General features: G+C 44.7%; 1 protein-coding gene across 9 annotated transcripts in view; it reads right to left on the bottom strand.

Moving 5' to 3' along the window:
* Nucleotides 1-27,635, bottom strand: part of MLLT3 (MLLT3 super elongation complex subunit) — a 358,426-nt gene that overhangs the window by 307,370 nt on the left and 23,421 nt on the right. For 2 of the 9 annotated variants that reach the window (XM_040359582.1, XM_040359585.1), the window contains exon 1: nucleotides 4,298-4,972. The exons of 1 other annotated variant lie outside the window; for it this stretch is intronic. In XM_040359582.1, the coding sequence (XP_040215516.1) occupies nucleotides 4,298-4,300 (3 nt within the window). In that variant the 5' untranslated portion in view covers nucleotides 4,301-4,972. Of the gene's footprint in view, nucleotides 1-4,297; nucleotides 4,973-27,635 lie in introns of those variants that run through there. 6 more of the 9 variants (XM_040359591.1, XM_040359619.1, XM_040359599.1 and 3 more) reach the window with 5 other exon arrangements.

Below are 27,635 nucleotides of genomic sequence, written 5' to 3'. Positions count from 1 at the left end.
TGAAGAGGAATCAGACAGGTACACACACCTATTATATAGATGGGAATGTAGGGATCAGACAGGTACACACACCTATTATATAGATGGGAATGTAGGGATCAGACAGGTACACACACCTATTATATAGATGGGAATGAAGAGGGATCAGACAGGTACACACACCTATTATATAGATGGGAATGAAGAGGGATCAGACAGGTACACACACCTATTATATAGATGGGAATGAAGAGGGATCAGACAGGTACACACACCTATTATATAGATGGGAATGAAGAGGGATCAGACAGGTACACACACCTAGTATATAGATGGGAATGAAGAGGGATCAGACAGGTACACACACCTAGTATATAGATGGGAATGAAGAGGGATCAGACAGGTACACACACCTATTATATAGATGGGAATGTAGGGATCAGACAGGTACACACACCTATTATATAGATGGGAATGTAGGGATCAGACAGGTACACACACCTATTATATAGATGGGAATGTAGGGAATCAGACAGGTACACACACCTATTATATAGATGGGAATGTAGGGAATCAGACAGGTACACACACCTATTATATAGATGGGAATGAAGAGGGATCAGACAGGTACACACACCTATTATAAAGATGGGAATGAAGAGGGATTAGACAGGTACACACACCTATTATATAGATGGGAATGTAGGGATCAGACAGGTACACACACTTATTATATAGATGGGAATGAAGAGGGATCACACAGGTACACACACCTATTATATAGATGGGAATGAAGAGGGATCAGACAGGTACACACACCTATTATATAGATGGGAATGAAGAGGGATCAGACAGGTACACACACCTATTATATAGATGGGAATGAAGAGGGATCAGACAGGTACACACACCTATTATATAGATGGGAATGTAGGGATCAGACAGGTACACACACCTATTATATAGATGGGAATGTAGGGATCAGACAGGTACACACACCTATTATATAGATGGGAATGTAGGGATCAGACAGGTACACACACCTATTATATAGATGGGAATGTAGGGATCAGACAGGTACACACACCAATTATATAGATGGGAATGAAGAGGGATCAGACAGGTACACACACCTATTATATAGATGGGAATGTAGGGATCAGACAGGTACACACACCTATTATATATATGGGAATGAAGAGGGATCAGACAGGTACACACACCTATTATATAGATGGGAATGAAGAGGAATCAGACAGGTACACACACCTATTATATAGATGGGAATGTAGGGATCAGACAGGTACACACACCTATTATATAGATGGGAATGTAGGGATCAGACAGGTACACACACCTATTATATAGATGGGAATGAAGAGGGATCAGACAGGTACACACACCTATTATATAGATGGGAATGAAGAGGGATCAGACAGGTACACACACCTATTATATAGATGGGAATGAAGAGGGATCAGACAGGTACACACACCTATTATATAGATGGGAATGAAGAGGGATCAGACAGGTACACACACCTAGTATATAGATGGGAATGAAGAGGGATCAGACAGGTACACACACCTAGTATATAGATGGGAATGAAGAGGGATCAGACAGGTACACACACCTATTATATAGATGGGAATGTAGGGATCAGACAGGTACACACACCTATTATATAGATGGGAATGTAGGGATCAGACAGGTACACACACCTATTATATAGATGGGAATGTAGGGAATCAGACAGGTACACACACCTATTATATAGATGGGAATGTAGGGAATCAGACAGGTACACACACCTATTATATAGATGGGAATGAAGAGGGATCAGACAGGTACACACACCTATTATAAAGATGGGAATGAAGAGGGATTAGACAGGTACACACACCTATTATATAGATGGGAATGTAGGGATCAGACAGGTACACACACTTATTATATAGATGGGAATGAAGAGGGATCACACAGGTACACACACCTATTATATAGATGGGAATGAAGAGGGATCAGACAGGTACACACACCTATTATATAGATGGGAATGAAGAGGGATCAGACAGGTACACACACCTATTATATAGATGGGAATGTAGGGATCAGACAGGTACACACACCTATTATATAGATGGGAATGTAGGGATCAGACAGGTACACACACCTATTATATAGATGGGAATGTAGGGATCAGACAGGTACACACACCTAGTATATAGATGGGAATGAAGAGGGATCAGACAGGTACACACACCTATTATATAGATGGGAATGAAGAGGGATCAGACAGGTACACACACCTATTATATAGATGGGAATGAAGAGGGATCAGACAGGTACACACACCTATTATATAGATGGGAATGTAGGGATCAGACAGGTACACACACCTATTATATAGATGGGAATGAAGAGGGATCAGACAGGTACACACACCTATTATATAGATGGGAATGAAGAGGGATCAGACAGGTACACACACCTATTATATAGATGGGAATGTAGGGATCTGACAGGTACACACACCTATTATATAGATGGGAATGTAGGGATCAGACAGGTACACACACCTATTATATAGATGGGAATGTAGGGATCAGACAGGTACACACACCTATTATATAGATGGGAATGTAGGGATCAGACAGGTACACACACCTATTATATAGATGGGAATGTAGGGATCAGACAGGTACACACACCTATTATATAGATGGGAATGAAGAGGGATCAGACAGGTACACACACCTATTATATAGATGGGAATGTAGAGATCAGACAGGTACACACACCTATTATATAGATGGGAATGAAGAGGGATCAGACAGGTACACACACCTATTATATAGATGGGAATGAAGAGGGATCAGACAGGTACACACACCTATTATATAGATGGGAATGTAGGGATCAGACAGGTACACACACCTATTATATAGATGGGAATGTAGGGATCAGACAGGTACACACACCTATTATATAGATGGGAATGTAGGGATCAGACAGGTACACACACCTATTATATAGATGGGAATGAAGAGGGATCAGACAGGTACACACACCTATTATATAGATGGGAATGTAGGGATCAGACAGGTACACACACCTAGTATATAGATGGGAATGAAGAGGGATCAGACAGGTACACACACCTATTATATAGATGGGAATGAAGAGGGATCAGACAGGTACACACACCTATTATATAGATGGGAATGAAGAGGGATCAGACAGGTACACACACCTATTATATAGATGGGAATGTAGGGATCAGACAGGTACACACACCTATTATATAGATGGGAATGAAGAGGGATCAGACAGGTACACACACCTATTATATAGATGGGAATGAAGAGGGATCAGACAGGTACACACACCTATTATATAGATGGGAATGTAGGGATCTGACAGGTACACACACCTATTATATAGATGGGAATGTAGGGATCAGACAGGTACACACACCTATTATATAGATGGGAATGTAGGGATCAGACAGGTACACACACCTATTATATAGATGGGAATGTAGGGATCAGACAGGTACACACACCTATTATATAGATGGGAATGTAGGGATCAGACAGGTACACACACCTATTATATAGATGGGAATGAAGAGGGATCAGACAGGTACACACACCTATTATATAGATGGGAATGTAGAGATCAGACAGGTACACACACCTATTATATAGATGGGAATGAAGAGGGATCAGACAGGTACACACACCTATTATATAGATGGGAATGAAGAGGGATCAGACAGGTACACACACCTATTATATAGATGGGAATGTAGGGATCAGACAGGTACACACACCTATTATATAGATGGGAATGTAGGGATCAGACAGGTACACACACCTATTATATAGATGGGAATGTAGGGATCAGACAGGTATACACACCTATTATATAGATGGGAATGTAGGGATCAGACAGGTACACACACCTATTATATAGATGGGAATGTAGGGATCAGACAGGTACACACACCTATTATATAGATGGGAATGTAGAGATCAGACAGGTACACACACCTATTATATAGATGGGAATGTAGAGATCAGACAGGTATACACACCTATTATATAGATGGCAATGAAGAAGTGCTGTGTAGGGATCAGACAGGTACACACACCTATTATATAGATGGGAATAAAGAGGTGCTGTGTAGGGATCAGACAGGTATGGTTGGTGATGATGATGAAGGTGGGGGTGGGTGTGATTGGCAGGATTTAACCCCCCGATGCCCGGCTCTCTCTCTCTCACACAGACAGATGAGAGTGCCATGGGTAGTTACCATGCTAGCGGCGCCTCCTGCAGCTCCAGCACAGCTCGGTGGCGGTGTTCCTGGCTGCCTCGTCCTCTATTGTGATGTGGGCTCCTCCAGGTAATTAGGGTAATGTCCCTGGCATTAGGTATTGGTCCCGATGGTGTGCTCTAATCATCGTCAGGTGTGGGGCCCCTCCTAGGACTCATCCAGTGTACGGGGCCGATGTATTCCTCCGGGGGATCCCATAGCCCGGGCGGCACAGAACACTCCTCTACACAGATGGCAGCGACGGGTTGCATGAAGGAGAACGCTGGCTTCCACCTCTCCTACTCACCATGCCTAGGGCTTTTTATTTTAGTCCTCTTCTTTTCAGATGGCTCTTTGCTGCCCTCACCAACAGAGAGGAAGGCGGTAGAGGGCAACAAGACGATGCCAGCCAGCAGTGCCTTCTCTATCTGTCTGCGGCTCAACACTAGACCCGGCGGCTGGCAGTGGGGACGCGCATGCGCACTCCGGCCCCGCTGCCATACAGAGCACGGCGCAGGAGGGAGGGAGAGAAGAAAAGAAGAAGGGGATAAAAAAAAGGGGGGTTTATAGGGCTGCTGTGCAGGTTTGGGAAAGTAACAAAGCCGCAGCGTGCATTTCTTTTCTTTGTAGAAGAGAAGAGTGCAGAGGAAGAGAGAGCAGGGCAATGGAAAGGAGAGAGTGATAAGCAGCATCAATGGAGGAAGAAGCCGCACACAGACAGCAGTAATGGATCCTAGAGAACAAGAGGCTGATCACTATTACTGCTCACCTGTACTGGGCTCTATGGCACACTGGGGGCTGGCTCAGTATGGTCCACATAGCAATCACAACATTTCTTACATATCATTTACATTTATTTCATTCATACTAATGTTGGAGAATCACCACTAAGAAAAAAAAAAAATGAAGGCAGAACTAAAGATAAAATAAATTGCAAGCAGTCAAGGTTTTTATTGCAGAACTGCAATGTCTCTTCTGCAATAAAATCTTTACCAATCCCCTATAGAATGTTCTGAGCTGTGCATGCGCAGCACACCTATCAACTTTTTGAGATGGGAATGAGGGACACCAATCAGCAAAAGTATGCAGGCATAAGACACACCCCTTGCCACACCCCCTTAAAAGGAGAATTGTACAAAAAAACAAGATTGGTTAAACCCACAAGTGCTTTTTCCTGGTGCCTCCATGGCAGCATACCTGTGACAAGCTCCGCCTTGGCTCCTCCCTCAGGACTAGTGAATATTATAAAAGTGTTGGTTAGCACAGCCCCCACATTCTCCTTTTTTTCCTCATACCTCATGGCAGTGAATTCTGGTCGGTTGTCCTTACCTTCTGCATTCGGCAGCTTCCGTCTGGGTTCAAGCCTCTCCCGGACGCGGTCCCTTCTCTTGGGCAGCTAAATGCGCTGATAAGGTAGGGAGTCCCTTCTGTAGGATCTTTTGGGACAAGCAGTTTGTCTCTTAACTAAGAGCTCTATCTGCACAGTGGTGTTTAGGCATTTGCTCAGTTGTTGGCTACAGAGGTAGCAGCCATTTCTGCATTTACTTTTGTTTTCTCTCCAGGTTTTCTCCCAATCCTGCCTTGCACTAGTCCTCTTTGTATTCATTCCCCTTTCTTATTGTGCCTAGCCCCCTGTAAACTTTTCCAGCTCCTTAGGAGCCGCGCTCGCTTAGCGCCGGCTTTTTATTTATGTTCGGCGTCCTCAGTCGCGTTCTGCGCATGCGCCGGCGGTGCGCGTCTTCCGGGTTCTCGTCCCGACGGTCGGCGCATGCGCGGTGGATCCGGAGGCTGCGGTGGCCATTTTGGATGAGGGCAGAGCGACGCTTTTTGCCCACAAGATGTCAGGCACAAGTCTAAAGCATTCTTCGCCTCTATGGATCCCTCTAGTGGCTTCAGTGAGACACCTAAAGGTTGCAGGAAGTACTACGCAGTCAGATGGCTCCAGGGAAACACTCTCTTCTCTTCAGGTAAGTAAAAGTAAAAAAAAAAAAAAAAAAAATAATAATAATGTATGCATACATATGTTTTCTTTTAAAAATAAGACGGATACGTGTATTATATGTTTATTTAAATAAAAAAAAAAAAAAAAAAGGGGAAGTAGAAGAAATATAGCTTAAGTAAAAGATAATAATTAAAGATAAATACACATATAAAATAAAATATATTTTTTTCGTGTCTCCGGGAATAATAATAAAAAAAAAAAAAATCACACCATTTATTCAGAGGTAAATCCCCAGATTAGGATCTGACCCCTGGTTTCCTCTTTATTCTTTTCTTGGCTGCTACTTCTGCTAAATCCACTCAGTGTGAGCCATTCGCCACCTGTACAAGATCCTACTCTACAGATGAGGTAAGGACCTACGTTCAGGTAAGCTTACAGATCTTAAAGGAAAAGAGTGCACTGAGGCTGGTACTTTCTTTTCAGCCCTGTACGCCAGAAGATGTCTAAGAGAACCTCAAGGCGACATGTGGACCATGGTGACTCTAGTCCACGTGGAGACGGGTCGTCCAGGCATAGGGATCATAGGAGTGGCAGGTAATCATCGGCCAAATAAACGCCGTCACTCGCGCTCTTTGAAGCCTAGATCCCCGAAATGTCAGACCCGTGGAGTCACCCCACTTCCAGACAAACCGGTCTGGCGGAATTGCCCAGTGGCAGAGGGCCAAAGCCTGCAAATGGCGGACCTACCTAAATACGCGGGAGAGAGTTCCTTTGCGGATTTGGGCCCCACAATGCCGCCACAACAACCGGCATCTTCTACTCTGGAGCAATAGGCGGAGGCGTCCATTCCCGGGCCATCTTCAAGTGAAATCTCGCCCAACGCCTGTCTCTTCCTTCAAACATCAGGAAGAGAATACTATCTCAGGGGACTTCTCCGATGTCCATGATGCCTTTTGTTTCGCTTTCACCACGGTCCAGCCGTATGTGCAGGCGGTGAAACTAGCAATCGGCTGGGAGGAGACTGGCACAGAAGTCTAAATCGTGCCTCCCTTTTCTCCTCCAGATTGCCTTTTCCCTCTCATGGGCAAATTGAGGAGTGTGATTGAGGAAGAGTGGAAGAGGACGGAGAGAGAATTCTCCATTGTTCAACTAGGAAAGTTATACCTCCTCAAAAGCAGTTTCCGCAATGCTTGGAAGCCCTCCAGTAGTCGATGGAGTGGTGGTAAAGTTGGCAAAGAACGTCACATTGCCCATGTAAGACTCAACCTCACTTAGAGGTCACTGATTGTACCTGTGTAATGGGCCACGTTGGGCCTTGTTCGGCTCAGTAAATACTGGCCGGCTGCTGTTTTGTTTTCTATGTCTCTTGTATAAAAAATTAAAAAAGGGGACTCGACTTCACTTAGGCACCCACTAGACAGAAGGTTGGATCTTGATCTTCCACCAGACGGTGGGCAAACACTTGTAATCCTGCGATGGCCCTGACATCAATGTCCACCCCCCTTTACGTCTGGACAGATGTGATGGAGTGCGCAATGCAACTGGATATCCCAAGGGGGATACCACCAGGGCCTTAGATGAGCTAAAGCTCTAAGCAGATCTTATTGGTGAATCCGCAATCGATTCTTTTCTATGCTCCCCTGGGTCAATGCTCCACATAGTCATGGCCAAACGGGCCTTGTGACTGGAACCATAGTCAACAGATATTGCCTCAAAACAGAGCTGGTACAAGATACCTTCTGACGGGAAAGCCTTGTTTAGGGAGAAATTGGGTAAGACCATCTCTCGCATCAATGGCGGGAAATTAGGCCTGTTACCCCAAGACAGACGATCCGGGTGCTCCAGCTCATTCGCACCAAGTTTTTAATACTCCAAGAGTGAGGACTACAGACAGTCCAGAAGGAAGAAGGCTGTAGGCAGAGCTAGAGAAGCAAGCATTCCACCTTCCTCAAGCCCGTATGCGGAAGCTCATGCCTACCTCCACAGGATTCTGCCAAATCCTTTTTCCCAAGGGGGGTCAGACTCAAGTACTTCTCGAGGATCCGGGTTCAAGGTGCAGGGATCCCTGGGTAGTCTTCACAGTTGAATATGGTCACTTCTGGGCGTTTATAGACACCCCCCCTCCAAATCTTATTTTTTTTCCGACAAGGGTGTCGAGGTTCCCCCAGAAAATCTGAAGCACTACAGTGTTTTTTCTTCTCTCCTGTGCAGGAGCAGCAAGCAGTGGTCCCAGTACCTCTATCAGAGAGATTCTCGGTTTTTACTCCACCCTGTTTCTAGTTCCCAAGAGAAACGAAGGTTGGTGTTCCGTGATGGATCTGAAGAGTCTAACTCGCTAAGATCCTCCTGGAAATCTCTAAATGGTTTCGCTTCAAACGATTGTTCGTTTATTCCAACCGAGGTATTGGATGTTATCAATAGACTTGCAGGATGCTTACCTGCATGTACCTGTACTCCTCTCCTGAAATATCCAGGGTTTGCAGTGGGGCATGTACATCTTCAATTTTTGAGCCTTCCCATTCGGCCTCTGCACATCACCAAAAGTCTTTATGAAGATCCTAATTGCTATCATAACCCCTCCAGGAGAATTAGGACTCTGAAGTACACCACTACAGAATGACCTTTGTCCCATGGTGAAGAATCCAGCCCAATTAGTGGAACAGAACAGTACAGTAAACTTCCCGCCTCAAAGGTAAAGTCCACTATTCGGCAGATGAAGGGAGTCAGTGTGACATCCTACCTGTGGGCATTGAACTGTCTGAGCCTAATAGGCCAGATGTTGTCATGCATCACTATGGTATTAGCATTCGAGACATTTCCAGCCAGAGTTTTGGAGGCGACAGAACAGACCGTATCTATCTCAATCCATATACCTGACGACCCTGATGCCCAGGAGTCTACATGGGTGGATGAAGAAATACACGCTTATGAAATCGCATCCATCAGGACATGTCAACTGGATCACAACTACTACCGATACCAGTGCGGCAAGTGGGGGCTCACACTAGATCCAGATCTCAGGGCAGGGAAGATGGTCCTTCCATACAACATGCCTAGTATCGAATAGCCTGGAGGTTCAGGAATCCTTCCTTTTGCATTGCTAACACTAGAAATTTGAGGTACAGGCAACCCAGTTCCCACCTCCGAATGGCCAAGAGGGCTGCAGTGTCTTATTGGCACTGACAAGAAGGAATGCACAGCAGGACCTGCTGAGGGAAGTGGAAACAATAATCCTTTGGGCAGAAAGGAATCTAAAGACTTAAAAACAGCCTTTCTGCCCAGTCATCTCAATTCAAGGGCCGTCCACCTATCTCGGGGGTTCGTTGATTCCAAAGAATGGTTTCTGCACCAGAAAGTTTTCACCTAGATAGTGGTCCAGTGGGTCCCCTCGAGCCGGACCTATTTGCGACAGCACCAAGATTTCAAAGTTCGTCCCGAGGCCTCCTCATCCCCAAGCAGAAGCAGTAGATGCGATCCCTGCAACCTGGTCTATGCCTTTTTTCCAGGGTCTCTCATTCCAAAGCTCCTGTGGAGCCTCATGGTAGGAACCATGACGGTGATAGCAGGCCTACCGCACTGGCCAAGACATCCTTGTTTTCCCACAACAATGTACCTGAATACCAAGCCTTCAGTCAGGGTTCCAATAATACCTTTCTCCTGTCATAAGTACGTCGCACCTATCCAGTTCCCCACAGGTTGGATCTTCACATCTGGCAGATGAAAGGGAAAGGTTCCAATCCATAGGATGTTCCAACAAGGTTATCGCAACCCTGCTCAGGGCAAGAAAGCCATCCACAAACAGGATATAGGATAGGCTTATATAGTTACATTGTTGATCAAGTTGAGAAAAGACTCAAGTCCATCCAGTACAACCACAAACAAGGTGCGGAACAGGTTCTGGGCCTTCATGATTGGCAGAAGCGGTGTTCCAGATTCTCCATCATCCTCTCAAATTCTTGAATGCTTGCAGGCAGGCTTAGACCTAGGTCTTGCTTGAGTACACTAAGGGTACGTGCAGCGGCAATTTCAGCAGCAGCCAGTTAAAATGGACAGAGGATTCATTAATAATCCAATTTTTCAAAGCCGTCAAAGAGCCGATCGCCAACTAAACATTCTTTTCCACTCGGGGCCTTGCTATCATCCTAGAGTCCTTAGCCAATTCACCTCTTGTCCCTTCAGAGTCAACATCGCTTTGGAATCTAACCATGCAGCTATTCTTCTGCATAGCCATAATCTCTGGCAGACATGTTTGCAGTACTCCCAGATTTAGGAGCGGATTATAATCCTATCATATTCTATCCTGACAGAGTGGAACTCGGAACTGTTCGGGGATTTAGCCCCAAGGTCATATCATCCTCGAACATGTCATAAACTTGGGCGCTTCCAACATTTTCAAGACAGGGCTCAGGTTCCCTTCACGAGCTGGACATTTTCTCCACTTTCAGGTGACATCCGCAGGCTACGGCATCCTTCAGGGACTCTACCAGGTTGTTTTTAACTCCCTAGGTTGGAAAACAAGGGCATGGAGGCGCCAGCAAGAACGATTGCCTTGTGGCTCATCCACAAGGTGTACAGGGCAAAAGGACTGTGATCCTCTTTGGCAGTCTGGGCGTACTCCACCAGAGCGGTTCCTGCCTCTTGGGCGGCAAGAGCGAGTGCATCAATTGAAGCTATTCGCAGCGCAACGACTGGGGCGTCCCAGCATATGTTTCTGAAAAATTTGCAGAGTGGAGCTCTTTTTCATCAGTGGAGTTCGGCAGTCAGACGGCGAATAGGCCTTTTGGTTCTTCTTTTAAATGATAAAAAAAAAAAAAAAAACTCTTTGAATCATCCCACCCATCTCAGCTAGTTATTTGTCACAGGTATGCTGCCATGGAGGCACCAGGAAAACGGAAAATTGTATCATACTTACCAGTAATTTTCCTTTCCTGGTGCCTATCCATGGCAGCATACAATCCCTCCCTTCGGTATTCTATATTACGGAGAATGTGGGGGCTGTGCTAACCAACACTTTTATAATATTCACTAGTCCTGAGGGAGGAGCCAAGGCGGAGCTTGTCACAGGTATGCTGCCATGGATAGGCACCAGGAAAGGAAAATTACTGGTAAGTATGATACAATTTTCCGTTTTTTTTACCACTACTATTCCTTTATATTGTTTTTTTGAAATTACAAATGCAACCAATTAAAAATCAGATGAGATTTAGTGCTGGAAAACACCCTTTGATAGATAAAAAGTGCATTTCATGCACATCTATACTGAGCAGGCCAAAATGAGGGGGGGGTGAGGAGGAATGAGGGACATTGCTCCAAATCAGAGCCAGTCCTTAGAAATCAGGGATGGTTGGGAGCTATGGATATGTGCCGGGATGACTGCATAGTTCCAAGCAGTCCTTGATTTCAAGAGACTGTCCCTGATTTGCAACACAGTCCCTCTGTCCCTCATTTGTCCCTCATTTTGGTCTGCTATATATAGTTGTATATAAAATGCACTTTTTATCTTTCAAAAAGAGTTTTCCAGTGCTAAACCTTTCTTCCCATTTCTAAATTGCTGCATTTGTAAATATCAAAAGCCAATATAAAGTAATAGTAGTGGTAAAAAAAAGCACTATTTTCTTTTTTTTTTTTTTTATAATTCTCCTTTAAGAGGACATGACAGGGTGTGTGTCCTATGCCTACATACTTTCTCTAATAGGTTTGCCTCATTCCCATCCCAAAATGTTGACTGTGCCCCTACACATAACACTAGGGTCATCAAATCCCAGCTACGACACTAGCTGCCTGGAGTTTGCATGTTCTCCCTGTGCCTGTGTGGGTTTCCTCGGATTCTTCTCACATTTCAAAGATACGCTGGTAGGTTAATTGTCTCCTGTCTAAATTGGCCCTAGTACATGTATGAATGTGAGTTAAGGACCTTAGATTTTGAGCTCCTTGAGGGCAGGGACTGATGTGCATATACAATATACAGCCGTGGCCAAAAGTGTTGAGAATGACACAAATAATAATTTTCACAAAGTCTGCTGCCTCAGTTTTTATGATGGCAATTTGCATATACTCCACAATGTTAAGAAGAGTGATCAGATGAATTGCAAAGTCCCTCTTTGCCATGAACATGAACTTAACCCCCCCCCCAAAAAAAAAAAATTGGATTTGTGAAGATGGCTTCAGGGCGCCCAAAAAAGTCCAGCAAGCACCAGGAACATCTCCTACAGTTGATTCAGCTGCGGAATCAGGGTTCCTCCAGTGCAGAGCTTGCTCAGGAATGGCTGCACGCACAGTGGACATCAACCCTGTCCTCAGGGCCCACTAACAGGCCAGGTTTGCAAGATAACTGAAATTCATCACAGGTTATATCATTTGCTGCTCAGTGATTGCAGCATTCTAGTCTACATCTCCCCAAGGTAATACATAAAACCTGGCCTGTTAGTGGACAGGGTTGATGACCACTGTTCTACGGGATGGCCTGCTGTCAAGAAGGGCAGCAAAGAAGCCACTTCTCTCCAGGATAAACATAAGGGACAGACCGATATTCTGCAGAAGGTGCAGGGATTGGACTGCTGAGGACTGGGGTAAAGTAATTTTTTCTGATGAATCCCCCCTTTCTGTTTGGGGCATCTAGCAAAAAAAAAAAAAAAAAACCTTGTTTGAAGAAGAAAAGATGAGTGCTGCCATCAGTCCTGTGTCATGCCAATAGTAAAGCATCCTGAGACCATTCATATGTGTTGGATTGCTTCTCAGCCAAGGGAAGGGGCTCACTAACAATTTTGAATAAGAACACAGCCATGAATAAAGAGTGGTACAAAAACATCCTCTGAGAGCAACTTCTCCCAACCATACAAGTTTGGTGAGGAAAAATGTATTTTTCAGCATGATGGAGCACCTTGCCATAAGGCAAAAGTAATAGCTAAGTGGCTTGGGGAACAAAACATCAACATTTTGGATCCATGGCCTGGAAACTCCCCAGACCTTAATCCCATTGAGAACTTGTGGTCAATCCTCAAGAGGCAGGTGGAAAAAAAACCACAAATGATTATGCAAGAATGGGTTACCATTAAGGATGAGCTCTGGCGTGTTCGCATAGAACACGTGCAGAGCCCGCCAGGAAGTGTGCACGGCGCTGCGCTAATAACAGCCAGGGAGACATTTCACGATCCCTGCAGCCGAGCATCGTGAAATGTCTCCCTGGCTGTGATTAGCACAGCGCCGTGCTCACTTCCTGGCGGGCTCTGCACGTGTTCTATGCGAACACGCCAGAGCTCATCCTTAGTTACCATCAGTCAGGATGTGGCCCAGAAGTTGATTGACAGCAAAGGTGAATTGCAGAGGTCTTGAAAAAGAAGGGTCAACACTGAAAATATGGATTCTTTGCATAAACCTAATGCAATTATCAATAAAAGCTTTTTGAAACGTATAAAATGTCTGTTATACTTCAGTATACAATAGTTGACATAATTCACATAAACATTTTCACCACATATCAGTAACAACCTATGCAATTCATATATACAAAGAAACCAAAACAAATACGTTCAGGAATTAAGTTATGTGTAATACAATGGAATGACAGAGGGAAAAGGTATTGAGCACGCTAACTAAAATGTATTTAATACTTGGTACAGAATCCTTTGTTGGTAATGGAAGCTTCAAGATGCCTCCTGTATGGAGAAACTAGTCGCATGCCTTGCTCAGGTGTGATTTTTGTCCCATTGTTTCACATAAACAGTCTTCAAATCTTGAGGTTGGGTTCTCACTATTGCTTAATTGGATGCAGGTGTTCCCCGCATCCAATTTGCATAGCAGGAGATTGTAACCGACTCTCTATGGTGCCTGTTCGCACATCTCCGGTGCAAATTGCACAGGAGCCCTCTGTGTCTTTTGGCCTGTTTCAGCCAAAAATTTGGGCTAAAATTTGACCTGAACCAGTGAATGGAGACGCATCGGACCCCTGCTGTGAGCCCCTCTGTGCTCTAGTCTGAAGGTTCCATGGGCCTCTTCTATGAACTCTGATCTTTAGTTCTTTCCAGTTATTTTCTGTTGAATTCAAGTCAGGTGATTGGCTGGGCCATTCTAGCAGCTTTATTTTATTTCTTTGAAACCAGTTGAGAGTTTCCTTGGCTTTGTGTTTGTGATCATTGTCTTGCTGAAATGTCCACCCTTGTTTCATCTTCATCGTCCAGGTAGATGGCAGCAGATTTTTATCAAGAATGTCTTGGTACATTTATCCTTCCTTCAATGATATGAGGTTTGCCAGTACTGTATGCTGAAAAACAGCCACCCCACACCATTGATGTTCCCAACTCCTAACTTCACTGTTGGTATTCTTGGGGTGCCAATGCAGTGTCATTTGACCTCCAAACATGGTGTGTATTATGGCATCCAAAGAGTTAAATTTTGGTCTTATCTGACCAGACTATATTCTCCCAGTATTTCACAGGCTTGTCTAAATGTTTTGCAGCAAGCTTCAACATCCTTTTTCTTCAGCAATGGAGTCTTGTGTGGTGAGGGTGCATACAGGCCATGGTGTTTGAGTGCATTAGTTATTGTTCTTTTTAACCACTTGAGACGCTATTGACAAAAGACGTCAACAGCGCGGTTCTCAGGTGCCAAGTGGACGTCATTTGAAAGCAGTACCCGCGCACGCCACTGGGGGGCGTGTGGCGGCTAACCACTGTGCCGCCGCATCGCTGGGGACCCGATGCGTGTACCTGGCGGCCGCGATGTCCGCTGGGTACACGCGATCGTCGGTGACACAGCCGGTAACAGCAGGGACGTGGAGCTCTGTGTGTAAACACAGAGCTCCACGTGCTGTCAGAGGAGAGGAGACCGATCTGTGTCTCTTGTACATAGAGACACAGCATCGGTCACCTCCCCCAGTCAGCCCCCTCCCCCCACACAGTTAGAACACACCCAGGCTACACATTTAACCCCTTCCTCACCCCCTAGTGTTAACCCCTTCCCTGCCAGTCACATTTATACAGTAATTAGTGCATTTTTATAGCACTGATCGCTGTATAAATGTGAATGGTCCCAAAATTGTGTCATAAGTGTCCGATACGTCCGTCGCAATATCGCAGTCCCAATAAAAATCGCAGATCGCCGCCATTACTAGTAAAAAAAAAAAAAATAATGAAAAAAAATCATAATTCTGTTCCCCATTTTGTAGGCGCTATAACTTTTTGCGCAAACCAGTCGCTTATTGCGATTTTTTTTTTTTTTTTTACAAAAATACATCGAAAAATACGTATCGGCCTTAACTGAGAAAAAAAATAGTTTTTTAAAAAAAAAATGGGATATTTATTATAGCAACAAGTAAAAAAAATATATTTTTTTAAATTGTCGCTCTTTTTTTGTTTATAGCGCAAAAAATAAAAACCGCAGAGGTAATCAAATACCACCAAAAGAAAGCTCTATTTGTGGGGAAAAAAGGACGTCAATTTTGTTTGGGAGCCACGTGGCACGACCGCGAAAATGTCAGTTAAAGCGACGCAGTGCCGGAAGCAGAAATTTCGCCTGGGAACGAAGGGGGTTTATGTGCCCAGTAAGCAAGTGGTTAAAACACTTGAACCTTCTAATTCCAGGTATTGTAAACTCTCTACAAGTGGTCCTTGGCTCTTGGACAACTTTTCTGATAATTCTTTTTACTCCTTTATCAGAAATCTTGCGAGGAGCACCTGGTCGTGGCTGGTTTATGGTGAAATGAAATTTTCGCTTCCGGATTATGGCCCCGACAGTGCTCACTGGAACATTTAGAAGTTTAGAAATCCTTCTGTAACCAATGCCATCAGTATGTTTTGCAACAATAGGGTTGCAAAGGTCTTGAGGTGTTTCTTGTGTGACACCTTGGTAATGAGACACCCTTTTTATAGGCCATCAGTTGAGACTGAACCAGCTTGTATTAATTTGCACTGACAAGGGGCAGGATTGCTTTCTAATTACTGATAGATTTCAGCTGGTGTCTTGGCTTTCAAGCCTTTTTGCACCTTCCTTTCTTTATGTGTTCAATACTTTTTTTTCCTATGTCATTTCATTTTTATAACACATAACCTATTTTTTTAAATGATTTGTTTTGATTTCTTTGTATGTGTAGATTGCATTGGGTTGTTACCAGGGCTTTTTTTTCAGCGGGAACGCGGGGGAACGCAGTTTCGGCAACTCCAGAACTGAATATATGTAATGGCAAGGGGTGCTGGAGGATCTATTGATGCTGGGGAATCTGTTGTTGCTGGAGTGAATCTATTTGCTGAGCATGGGGGTCTATTGTTGCTGGGTTGATCTTCTGTTGTTCATGGGGGAACTATTGCTGCTCAGTGAGTCTTATGTTGCTGGGAGGGATTTACTGTTGATGAAGGGGTTTTCGTTTCTGGTTGTTGGAGGGTCTATTAATGCTGGCTACCAGGGAATCTATTGTTGCTGGAGGGGACTTATTTTTGCGGGGGGGGGGGGTTATTGTTTCTGTTGAGGTCTGTTGTTGCCAGAGGGGGTTGTATTGTTGCTGGGGTGGGTCCTATGTTTCAAGAGGTCAATCATTGCTGGAGGGATCTACTGTTAAGGGAGAGGTCTAATATTGCTGGCTGCTAGAGGGTCTATTGATGCTGGCTGTTGGGAGTGTTTTGTCACTGGGGTGTCCGTTGTTGCTAGATCCATTTTACTGCCTATCTTTACAATTTCTTTACAAATTCTATACAAAATACTTAGCACTATAAAATGATACTTGTTTCTGTATTCTCTAAAAGGGGTGGTATTGGGAGGTGGAACCAAGGAACGGTGCTCAGAGGTGGGTAGGGGGCGGAGTCAAGGTGACTCAAGGAGGAGTCCCTGCACCTATTCTCTGAGAAAAAAAGCCCTGGTTGTTACAGACGTGGTAAAAATGTAATTTCAATAGCACCTTTAGAAATATAAAAATTGAGTAAATTGACAGTACTATATAAGTTCCTGTAATAAATAAAATGTATGGAAGTGAAGTGATCACACACTGGTCAATTTAGACAGGTGAAGACCAGCACCCAGAAGAAGCTGGGTAGAAGATGCCAATGAGGGAATTTGCTGGCATTCAGAATGTTGGAACTAAAATATTCCTACCTCCCAAGCAGTATTAAACCCAAAACCAAAAATATATTATATTTCAGCTTACTAATCATTAGATGTGGTGGCTGCATCAGTTTTCTTTTCTTTGCCGTTTCCCCCTCTGATTTCACCTGGTGATATGGCCAGTAACACACCTCCTGTATTAGTAAGATACAACTCTGGAGGAATGAGCACAGCAGACAGCAGCACTGTCAGTCTGGGTGGGAGGGGAGTGTTAGATATATTAGCAGATTTAAATACACTAATAAATTGAAGCCAAACTTCAGCTCACACTTTAGGCAACTTTCAGACTGAAAGAGGGAGTTACCGCTCCAGGTGGGTATGCTGAACAATCAATGACTTCTCAGGAGATCAAGGGTGCCGGCAATGCACAAGGCAAAATGTAAAGGCTATGAAATGGACAGCCGCACTCCAAAAAACCTTTAGGTTGTCTTTATTGTAAAACGGATGGAAAATGCACTACAAAATACAAAAATGGGGGTAGCAGCCTACGCGTTTCACACTATAGATCAGTGCTTAGTCCAGTGCCGATCCTGACCCCCCTGGGGCCCTAAGCAAAATGACATGTCACATTAAAGTTGAGAAGCGAGGGGGGGGGGGGAATCGGGTTTGCTGCCGACAGTGACATTGAAGATTAAAGTTGAGAAGTGGGGGGTGGGGGTGTTCTGCTGTCGGAAATGACATCTTACATTAAAGTGAGAAGCGGGGTGAGGGGCCTCTAGAAATTTGGGGGGCCCTCCGCAACTTTGTGGGGCCCTAAGCGGCTTGCATAGTGAGCCTATAGGGCGGATCGGCCCTGGCTTAGTCATGGCTACTTTCAGACTGAGGAGCCTTGCAGGCGCTATATCGCTAAAAATAGCGCCTGGAAGAGCTGCTCCTTTCACTCCAGTGTGAAAGCCTGAGGTCTTTCACATTGGAGCGGTGCGCTGGCAAGACGCTAAAAAAGGCCTGCCAGCCGCATCTTTGAGGCGCTGTAGGAGTGGTATATACACCGTTCCTAAAGCAGTCCTGCCTATTGAAGTGGGGCTTTGTAGGCGGTTTTAACCCTTTTTCAGCCGCTAGCGGGGGTTAAAAGCTTGCCGCAAAAAACAATGGTGGCGAACAGCTACAAGTGTGAAAGTTGTTTTGGGTTAAAGATTTTGCATGAATAAATAAAAGCTGATCGTATTAATAACCCGTTAGTGTTAAATGATTTTTCCCATCTATGTAAACTGATACATTTTGCTGGAGAGTTTGTGCTTTTGAAAAACAACAGACTTGCTGGAAAGAAAGCCTAAAAAGGAAACCAATGCAACTGTCTAAGAATTGGTAAACTGTAAAATAATAAACGTTTGCTTATAAGTTTAATACTGCTTTTAAGGACTCATTGAGATGGGCAGTAAAAACAGGCATTTGAGCCACACTTTTACAGCTCCCCAACAGCCCCTCTAAAAGATAACATAGCAAGAGGCAGCTGTACACATGCTGTGGCAATTTTAACCTGGCTTTCTGTAGCTGCCCATTAAAGTTGCCTATAGAAGTCATTGTAACTGCAAGACAAACACTTATCTCACATTTACAGAGCGGTAATCCCATTGAAAATCACTGTTCACCTAAAAAAATAAAAAGTTCACAGCTGCAAGACACTTTTCTACCACTCCTCTAAAGCCGGCCATAGAAAAGTCGGGTCGTTTAACAGAAACCAGGTGAATTTTCGATCCATGTATGGGCAGGCTGGTTGTGCTGAAGTTGATTTATCAACTGACTTCAGCACAAGCAGCCTGTCACACTTTTCTTGTGACCGTGCCGTGATCTTTGTCTTGGTGACAGTGGGGACTGTCAGAATACAATAGCGCAGCGGGAGGGATTCCCCCATCAACACTGACTGTGTTGATGGGGAAATCAATACATTTTCCTGCCTTCCACTCGTTGTTGAAGGAAAGAAAATTGAATAATGTATGGCTTACTTAAAGTGATTGTATAGTCTTCTTTGTTGTTGTTTTGGTAGAAAAAATATGTATATTATACTTCCCTGCTCTGTGGTTTTGCACAGGACAGCCCAGATCCTCCTCTTCTCAAGTTCCTGGCTGGAGCTTCTGGCCCCTCCCTCTTGTTGAGTGCCCCCACAGCAAGCAACTTTCTATGGGGGCACACGAGCCGAGCTGCAGCCCTGTGTATCCATTTAGACACAGAGGGCCAGATCCACAGTGAGAGTACGCCGGCGTATCTACTGATACGCCGGCGTACTTTCAAATTTCCCGCGTCGTATCTTTAGTTTGAATCCTCAAACCAAGATACGACGGCTTCTGGGCTCGATCCGACAGGCGTACGGCTTCGTACGCCTTTGGATCGTAGGTGCAATACTTCGGCGCCTGCTGGGTGGAGTTCGCGTCGTTTTCCGCGTCGGGTATGCAAATTAGGGATTTACGACGATCCACGAACGTACGCGCGGCCATCGCATTTTCTAACGTCGTCTGTAGTCGGCTTTTTCCGGCGTATAGTTAGGGCTGGTATTTTGCGGCGTATAGATAGACTTGCCATGTTAAGTATGGCCGTTGTTCCCGCGTCGAAATTTGAAAATTCGAAACGGCGCATGCGCAGTTCAGTCGGTGCAGGGACGCGCTTCATTTAAATGAATCACGCCCCCTACATGCCGATTTGAATTACGCGCCGAGAGATACACTACGCCGCCGTAACTTACGGCGCAAAATCTTCCTGGATTCGACTAAGAGCCAGGTAAGATACGGCAGCGTAGTGTATCTCTGATACGCTGCGCCTGTCCTTTTCTATGTGGATCTGGCCCAGAGTTGCTATTCGGCCCCACCCCCTCTCTCCTGATTGGCTAACTGTGTTTGACAGCAGCGGGAGCCAATCGCACCACTGCTGTGTCTTAGCCAATCAGGAGGTAGAGTCCCAGATGGCTGAGGCATCCGTGTATATCACTGGAGAGAGATGGGGCTCAGTAAGTATTGAGGGGGCTGCTACACAGAAGGCTTTTTATCTTAATGCATAGAATTCATTAAAGCGGGAGTTCACCCAATTATATATTTTTTTCTCTTTTCCCCTTAGATTCCTGCTCGTTTTGTCTAGGGGAATCGGCTAGTTGTTTTAAAATATGATCCGTACTTACCGTTTTCGAGATGCATCTTCTCCGCCGCTTCCGGGTATGGGTCTTCGGGAGCGGGCGTTCCTTCTTGATTGACAGTCTTCCGAGAGGCTTCCGACGGTCGCATCCATCGCGTCACTAGTAGCCGAAAGAAGCCGAACGTCGGTGCGGCTCTATACTGCGCCTGCGCACCGACGTTCGGCTTCTTTCGGAAAATCGTGACGCGATGGATGCGACCGTCGGAAGCCTCTCGGAAGACTGTCAATCAAAATAGGAACGCCCAGTCCCGCAGCCCATACCCGGAAGTGGCGGAGAAGATACATCTCGTAAACGGTAAGTACGGATCATATTTTAAAACAACTAGCCGATTCCCCCAGAAAAAACGAGCATCCATCTAAGGGGAAAAAGGGTCATGTGCGGGTGAACCTCCGCTTTAAGATAAAAAACCTTCTGACTTTACAACCCCTTTAAGAAGTAATCCAAGGTAAAAATGACTACATGTCTAAACTTATCCTAATCATTTTCTGTCCATTTAGCCTGTTTCCAATTTTGCAGTCAAAAGTATATTTGTTGTGTGTTCTTATTCCAGTGTGCCAGCAAAAAAAAGACCTCATGACAGGTTGTAATTGTTTCTGGAAGGTCTCACTTAGCTGTCCCTAATTAACATACAATGCAGGAAATGAGTTTACAAATTGTAACCTTTTGTTAGGACAGATGGTGTTCAGGTCTAGTTTACAACTGATAATGAGATATGCCAGCACAGTATAGACAAGGTTAATTATATTAAACATTACTCCAAAGCCCCCTCCTAAACATTGCAAAGCAGCGAGAGCTTTGTAGGATTTTTAAGCATGCAAAATCTAGGGGATTCCTCCATCCATACTGAACAGAGTGGACAGAGGAATCTCCCCTGCCAGTTTCTGCATTCTGTCAGCACCCATGGCTGTTAAAGTGTTATTAAAGGTATTTTTTATATAAAATAATAAACATGTTATACTCACCTGCTCTGTGTAATGGTATTGCACAGAGTAGCCCTGATCCTCCTCTTTCTGGGGTCCCCCAGCCAATGGTATTGGCTCCTCCTCTTCGCGTGACCTCATAGCAAGCCGTTTTCTATTGGGGCACACAGTGCGTGGCTCACTCCCGAGCAATGTGTGTCTATAGAGCTGCGCTACTACATTTGATTGACAGCAACAGGAACCAATGTGAAAAGGAAGAGAGGGGAGAAGGGATACAGCCATGCACAGCACTAGATCTATTTTCCTCTCTCTTCCCCTTCACACACGGAAGGGGGGTAGAGAAGTAGATTACATTTTTTTACCTTGATGCAGGGAATGCAAAAACATTTTGGCTTTAGAACCACTTTATTAAATACCCGAACATTAGCTTCATCTGATTGGATGCAGGCACTGTTCAGCTTACAATTTTTCACCCGACTACTGCAGAAAATATCAATTGACGCATCGACCTTGGTCAATCTGGGTGGTGATGACAGGGTCACCCATGGCTCAAATTTCAGACGATTCAGCAGGAATTGGCCAAAATGTATAGCTGTGGCTTAAAGTAGAACTATAGGCAAAACTTTATTTTTTCATTTTGGTTAGAGTAAGGGAGGGTCGGACTGGGTATAACGGGAGATTTTCCGTTAGGCCGCCTGCCCTGGGGCCACTTCAGTGTTGCCAACCGTCCACCCGCAGCCAGGGCTGCTGTTAGAAATCACGGGACCCAGTACAGCCTACCTGGCAGGGCCCCCCCAATATATCAAGACCATATTTTCACCAAAAAATACACTAAAATCATTATTAGCGGACAAAAACATAACAGAGAACCTGTGTGAATTAGCGCTTTTTTATTTGTGTTTTACATTTAATTTTTTTTTAAATCACAGTAACAAGGGGGCACACGGGGGGGGGGGGTCCGAAGCAAGCAGAACAGGGAGGGGAATCAGTGTCAGAGAAGCAATTACAGGAATGATGGCCTGTGTCTGTGTTTCTCCCTGCAGTAGCTGAAAGTCGGGAGGAGGGGGAAAAACTGGCTTTCAGCTGCTGCAGAGGGCATCAGGGCACAGGACATCTTTCTGTAACTGCCCCTCCGCCAAACCACACTAATTCCCCCTGCTGTTTGGGCCCCCCTTTGTGCCCGGGCCCCCTACAGGAGGACTGGTGGTCCCCCCCCTATCAGCGGCCCTGCCCGCAGCACCAATATAAAGTATGGCTGGGGGCTGACAGTGCAACTGTGCATGTGCTGTTCCCGAAGTCTGCCGGGCTTGAGAAAGCTTGTACGTGCTTGGTCGAGCGGGCGCAAGTGCAGTGACATAATGGCGCCACCTGGCACCATTTTTGAATGTGAGGCACTCCGTTTCGGAACAGTGACTGCTCCTCGTCGTCACATCAGCAGGTAAGACCGGACCACTCCAAAGCCTCTGACCACCCCCTGCACCATGTCTGCAGCCTTTGACATCTCCTGCACCATGTCTGCAGCCTTTGACATCTCCTGCACCATGTCTGCAGCCTATGACATCTCCTGCACCATGTCTGCAGCCTTTGACATCTCCTGCACCATGTCCGCAGCCTATGACATCTCCTGCACCATGTCTGCAGCCTTTGACATCTCCTGCACCATGTCTGCAGCCTTTGACATCTCCTGCACCATGTCTGCAGCCTTTGACATCTCCTGCACCATGTCTGCAGCCTTTGACATCTCCTGCACCATGTCTGCAGCCTTTGACATCTCCTGCACCATGTCTGCAGCCTTTGACATCTCCTGCACCATGTCTGCAGCCTTTGACATCTCCTGCACCATGTCTGCAGCCTTTGACATCTCCTGCACCATGTCTGCAGCCTTTGACATCTCCTGCACCATGTCTGCAGCCTTTGACATCTCCTGCACCATGTCTGCAGCCTTTGACATCTCCTGCACCATGTCTGCAGCCTTTGACATCTCCTGCACCATGTCTGCAGCCTTTGACATCTCCTGCACCATGTCTGCAGCCTTTGACATCTCCTGCACCATGTCTGCAGCCTTTGACATCTCCTGCACCATGTCTGCAGCCTTTGACATCTCCTGCACCATGTCTGCAGCCTTTGACATCTCCTGCACCATGTCTGCAGCCTTTGACATCTCCTGCACCATGTCTGCAGCCTTTGACATCTCCTGCACCATGTCTGCAGCCTTTGACATCTCCTGCACCATGTCTGCAGCCTTTGACATCTCCTGCACCATGTCTGCAGCCTTTGACATCTCCTGCACCATGTCTGCAGCCTTTGACATCTCCTGCACCATGTCTGCAGCCTTTGACATCTCCTGCACCATGTCTGCAGCCTTTGACATCTCCTGCACCATGTCTGCAGCCTTTGACATCTCCTGCACCATGTCTGCAGCCTTTGACATCTCCTGCACCATGTCTGCAGCCTTTGACATCTCCTTCATCATGTCTGCAGCCTCTGACATCTCCTTCACCATGTCTGCAGCCTCTGACATCTCCTTCACCATGTCTGCAGCCTCTGACATCTCCTTCACCATGTCTGCAGCCTCTGACATCTCCTTCACCATGTCTGCAGCCTCTGACATCTCCTTCACCATGTCTGCAGCCTCTGACATCTCCTTCACCATGTCTGCAGCCTCTGACATCTCCTTCACCATGTCTGCACCCTCTGACATCTCCTTCACCATGTCTGCACCCTCTGACATCTCCTTCACCATGTCCGCAGCCTCTGACATCTCCTTCACCATGTCCGCAGCCTCTGACATCTCCTTCACCATGTCTGCAGCCATTAACCAGCACTTGCACCATGTCTGCAGCCATTGACCACCACTTGCACCATGTCCGCAGCCGCTGACCAGCACTTGCACCATGTCCGCAGCCGCTGACCAGCACCTTCCCCAGTCAATCTCAAACTTCTTATAACTGTTAAGCTATTTTACACTCCCGATTCCTAAATCCATCCAGCTCATCCATGCCAACTGGACGTGTGAGCACTGCTAGAAGGAGTTATCTGTGATTAGGAAAAGCCTTTGATTGCTTTAAGGTTCCATTCACGCTTCGCGTAGCAGACTCACGTTCTTGCTCACAATTTTGTGTGGGTGATTTTCACACTATTCGGAACGTCGCGCTTTAGGTAGCCCATTCACTTTAATGGGCTGCCCTACCTGCATTTGTTGCCTGAAAAAAGCTACAGCTTCATGATTATTTTTTTTGATTTTTTTTTTACAGTCGCAAAATCACACTTAGTTTGTGGAATGAATGCACCCAAACGCTTGTTGCAGGTTCTGCACCAATTACCCTGGAATCGTGGGTAGAATCGTGGCGATTCCAAATTGCGAAGTGTGAATGGAGCCTTAGCAGTACCAACATGACTATTGCTTGGAAACTGCCAAGGGAGCTCAGGGCAGTTAACAGTTAAACTTTATCCATAGTCAAAACATTTCATTTTAGTTTCTGGATTGAAACAAGAGACAGACCCTCTGGTAGGCATTTATTGCTTCCTGTGACCTTTGTCACCAGAACAGAAAGTCAGGAGAAATGCAAACGATTACTGTTGTCACTAGAATTGGTGGTGAGGTATAATCCTCCAATGGGGCACATGTTCTGGTGACAGCTGTCTATGAAGGAACTTCCCCTCTTTTTGGGGAGATTATCATTCACTTCCAGTTGTGTGTCTAGGACAGGAAGTGAGAAGACATTTCCTCAACAGGACACCGCAAAAAAAAAAAAAAAGCTTCCAACCATTCTATAGTCTATCCACAGCGAAAAAGAAAAGTGTCAGCTAGAGATACGCTTTAAAATGTGCATTTTTTTTTTAACCAAATGCATGCTGGTCCACGCAGGGCCGCCATCAGGGGGGTACAGGCAGTACACCTGTAAGGCAACCCCCTTTAAAAAAAATTTTTTTTTTAGGGGTCTGGAGGTCCCCGGATGGCAAACCCCCCCCCCTTTTTCTATTTATTTTCTTATACAATTATATATATATCACATACATTTTTTTTAATTATTATTAAAGGGCCCAGAGGTCCCCAGGGACCCATGTGGCAACCCCCCATTTTTTTTTATAAATGTTTATTTTTTTATTTTTGTTTATGTTTTTTTTATTAAAAGGCCCAGAGGTGCCCAGGGGCCCAGAGGTAATAATTTCTTTTATACATATATTTGTCTTTATTATTTTTTTGTAAAGCCCCCCCCCCCCGCTTCTCAACAGTACCACCCCCCCGGTTCTCTGCTCTGCCTAAAGCTGTGTAGTGGCCCTGGGTGCACGATTGTGTTGTTACAACATATTGCATTGTTTACATGCATTGTTTAGTAGCAATACTTCTAGTGAAAGTGCTTGTAGATTCATTCTGTGTGAATGGGGCAAAAAAAATAATTAAGGTTAGGCCATTTCCTGTATTGGACAAATGTGTTTCATTGATTTAAAGTGGAGTTCCACCCATAAATATAACATTTTTCATCAGTAGTTTTAAAAAAATGTCATTAGTCCTTTACGAATTTTTTTTTTTTTTTAGATGCCTTCAAAGTGTTGTTGCTAGGCAGAATAGTTAATCTTCCCACTTCCTGCACCTAGGTGCTTAATGCTTCCTAACCTACACCGCACAGACTCCTGGGAATGTAGTGGGTGTAACTTTCCAGGAGTCTGTGCACTCCCCAGTCTCAAAGAATCATGTGACTTGGACAGCACAGGTGCTGAAACCTGATCTGACACTGCTTGTGCAGCACTGAGCATGTGCGAGATTTGCAAGGCTGAAATCCAGGAAGTCATACAGTCTGGCTTCATGATGCACACACTTAAGATGGCCCCAGTCAATTTCTATTTTATAAAGTGTCTAAATGCTGTAACAACCTAATAAAACGGACCTTAGTTTACAGACTAACTTTACTAGAATACATTAAGCTTGTGTATTACAGGGGTATTTATATTTAAAAAGTGAAATTGTGGCCGGAACTCCGCTTTAACACTAAAAAGATTGCGTTAGGCTACTAGATGGTGCTAAGTATCATACGAAGTTCCTATATTTAGCACCTTCTAGTGGCCAAATGTTGTATTTTCCATTTTAAATCAATGAAAACGTTTATCTAGCACTTGAAATAGCTTGACATTTATTTATTTTTTTCGTACAAAACAAATTACACTTTGATTGCATGATTTTTTATTTTTTTAATACTCCCTTTAATTTGACTGTAGTAATTTGTAGGCTCAGTTCACATATAGGCAAATTGGATGCTTTTTGAACCGCATGAGATTCGCATGACATGTGAACTGTACTGGCTTTCTATAGAATCACATATGTCCAGGCTGACTGCAGTCTATTTAAAAAAAAAAAGAGCTGTACATTTTGAAGTCTGATTCAGGTGCAATTCCAAGTCAAAATTTGCACCTCACGGTTGTTCAATGTGGTTTTTGTGTGTCATACTGTATACCTCTGTGGATATTTTTATACTTTTGTAAATGTACCTTTGCAGGGAACTTGAATATACATTAAACTCCTGTATGGAGTCAACATTTTTCTTGTTATCTGCTGCAATCCTCTAAATAAAATAAAAAATTGCACTTAAATCCACCTGAACAAATGAACGGTGTGGAGAAAGTCTCTTGAGGGGGCGAGCAGGAGTGTCATGCGAATCTCATGCCGTTCAAACACCAGGGGGTGTTTTTCAAAATGATTTCTCTTCAAAATAAAGCATTGAGGGGTGCATAAATGGGCGAGTTTGCTTTGAATATTAAAATGAATTAAATAGAGACAGATGTTGGCTGTGCTATTGTACGTTGTATTGTCTATGTGTTTTTACAAATAAAATAAAAAAGATTTCCAAAAAAAAAAAGAATTAAATAGTGTTTTTGGTGTGTGATGTCAGATGCAATGTAGTTCCAATTTAAAGAAGTGACTCTTTTGGCCACTAGAGGGCACATTAAGTCTTGTAGAAATGTCCTTATTTGACCTTGTCATTTTTGTTCTAATAATCTGGTGAAGAGTGCCTTCTAGGCTTTGCACATACACTCTGCAAGTCATTAGATGAATGAAACAAACAATAAGAACAATGACGAGGACCTAACATTAGTGACATCATTAGTTGTTTAATGATGTGTTACAGCAGTATAACTTAATTCAGTTATCATGGGGTGAGTGTACAATGAATATATCCCAGCTTTTATACATGGATGTCTACACATTTTCTATTTATTTTGGAAATATAGAGAACTTTAGCCTCTATAATTTGATAAATGCCTAACTTG

This window comes from Rana temporaria, chromosome 1, assembly GCF_905171775.1.
Source record: "Rana temporaria chromosome 1, aRanTem1.1, whole genome shotgun sequence".
Lineage (NCBI taxonomy): Eukaryota > Metazoa > Chordata > Amphibia > Anura > Ranidae > Rana > Rana temporaria.
This window is presented reverse-complemented; position numbering and strand designations above follow the sequence as displayed.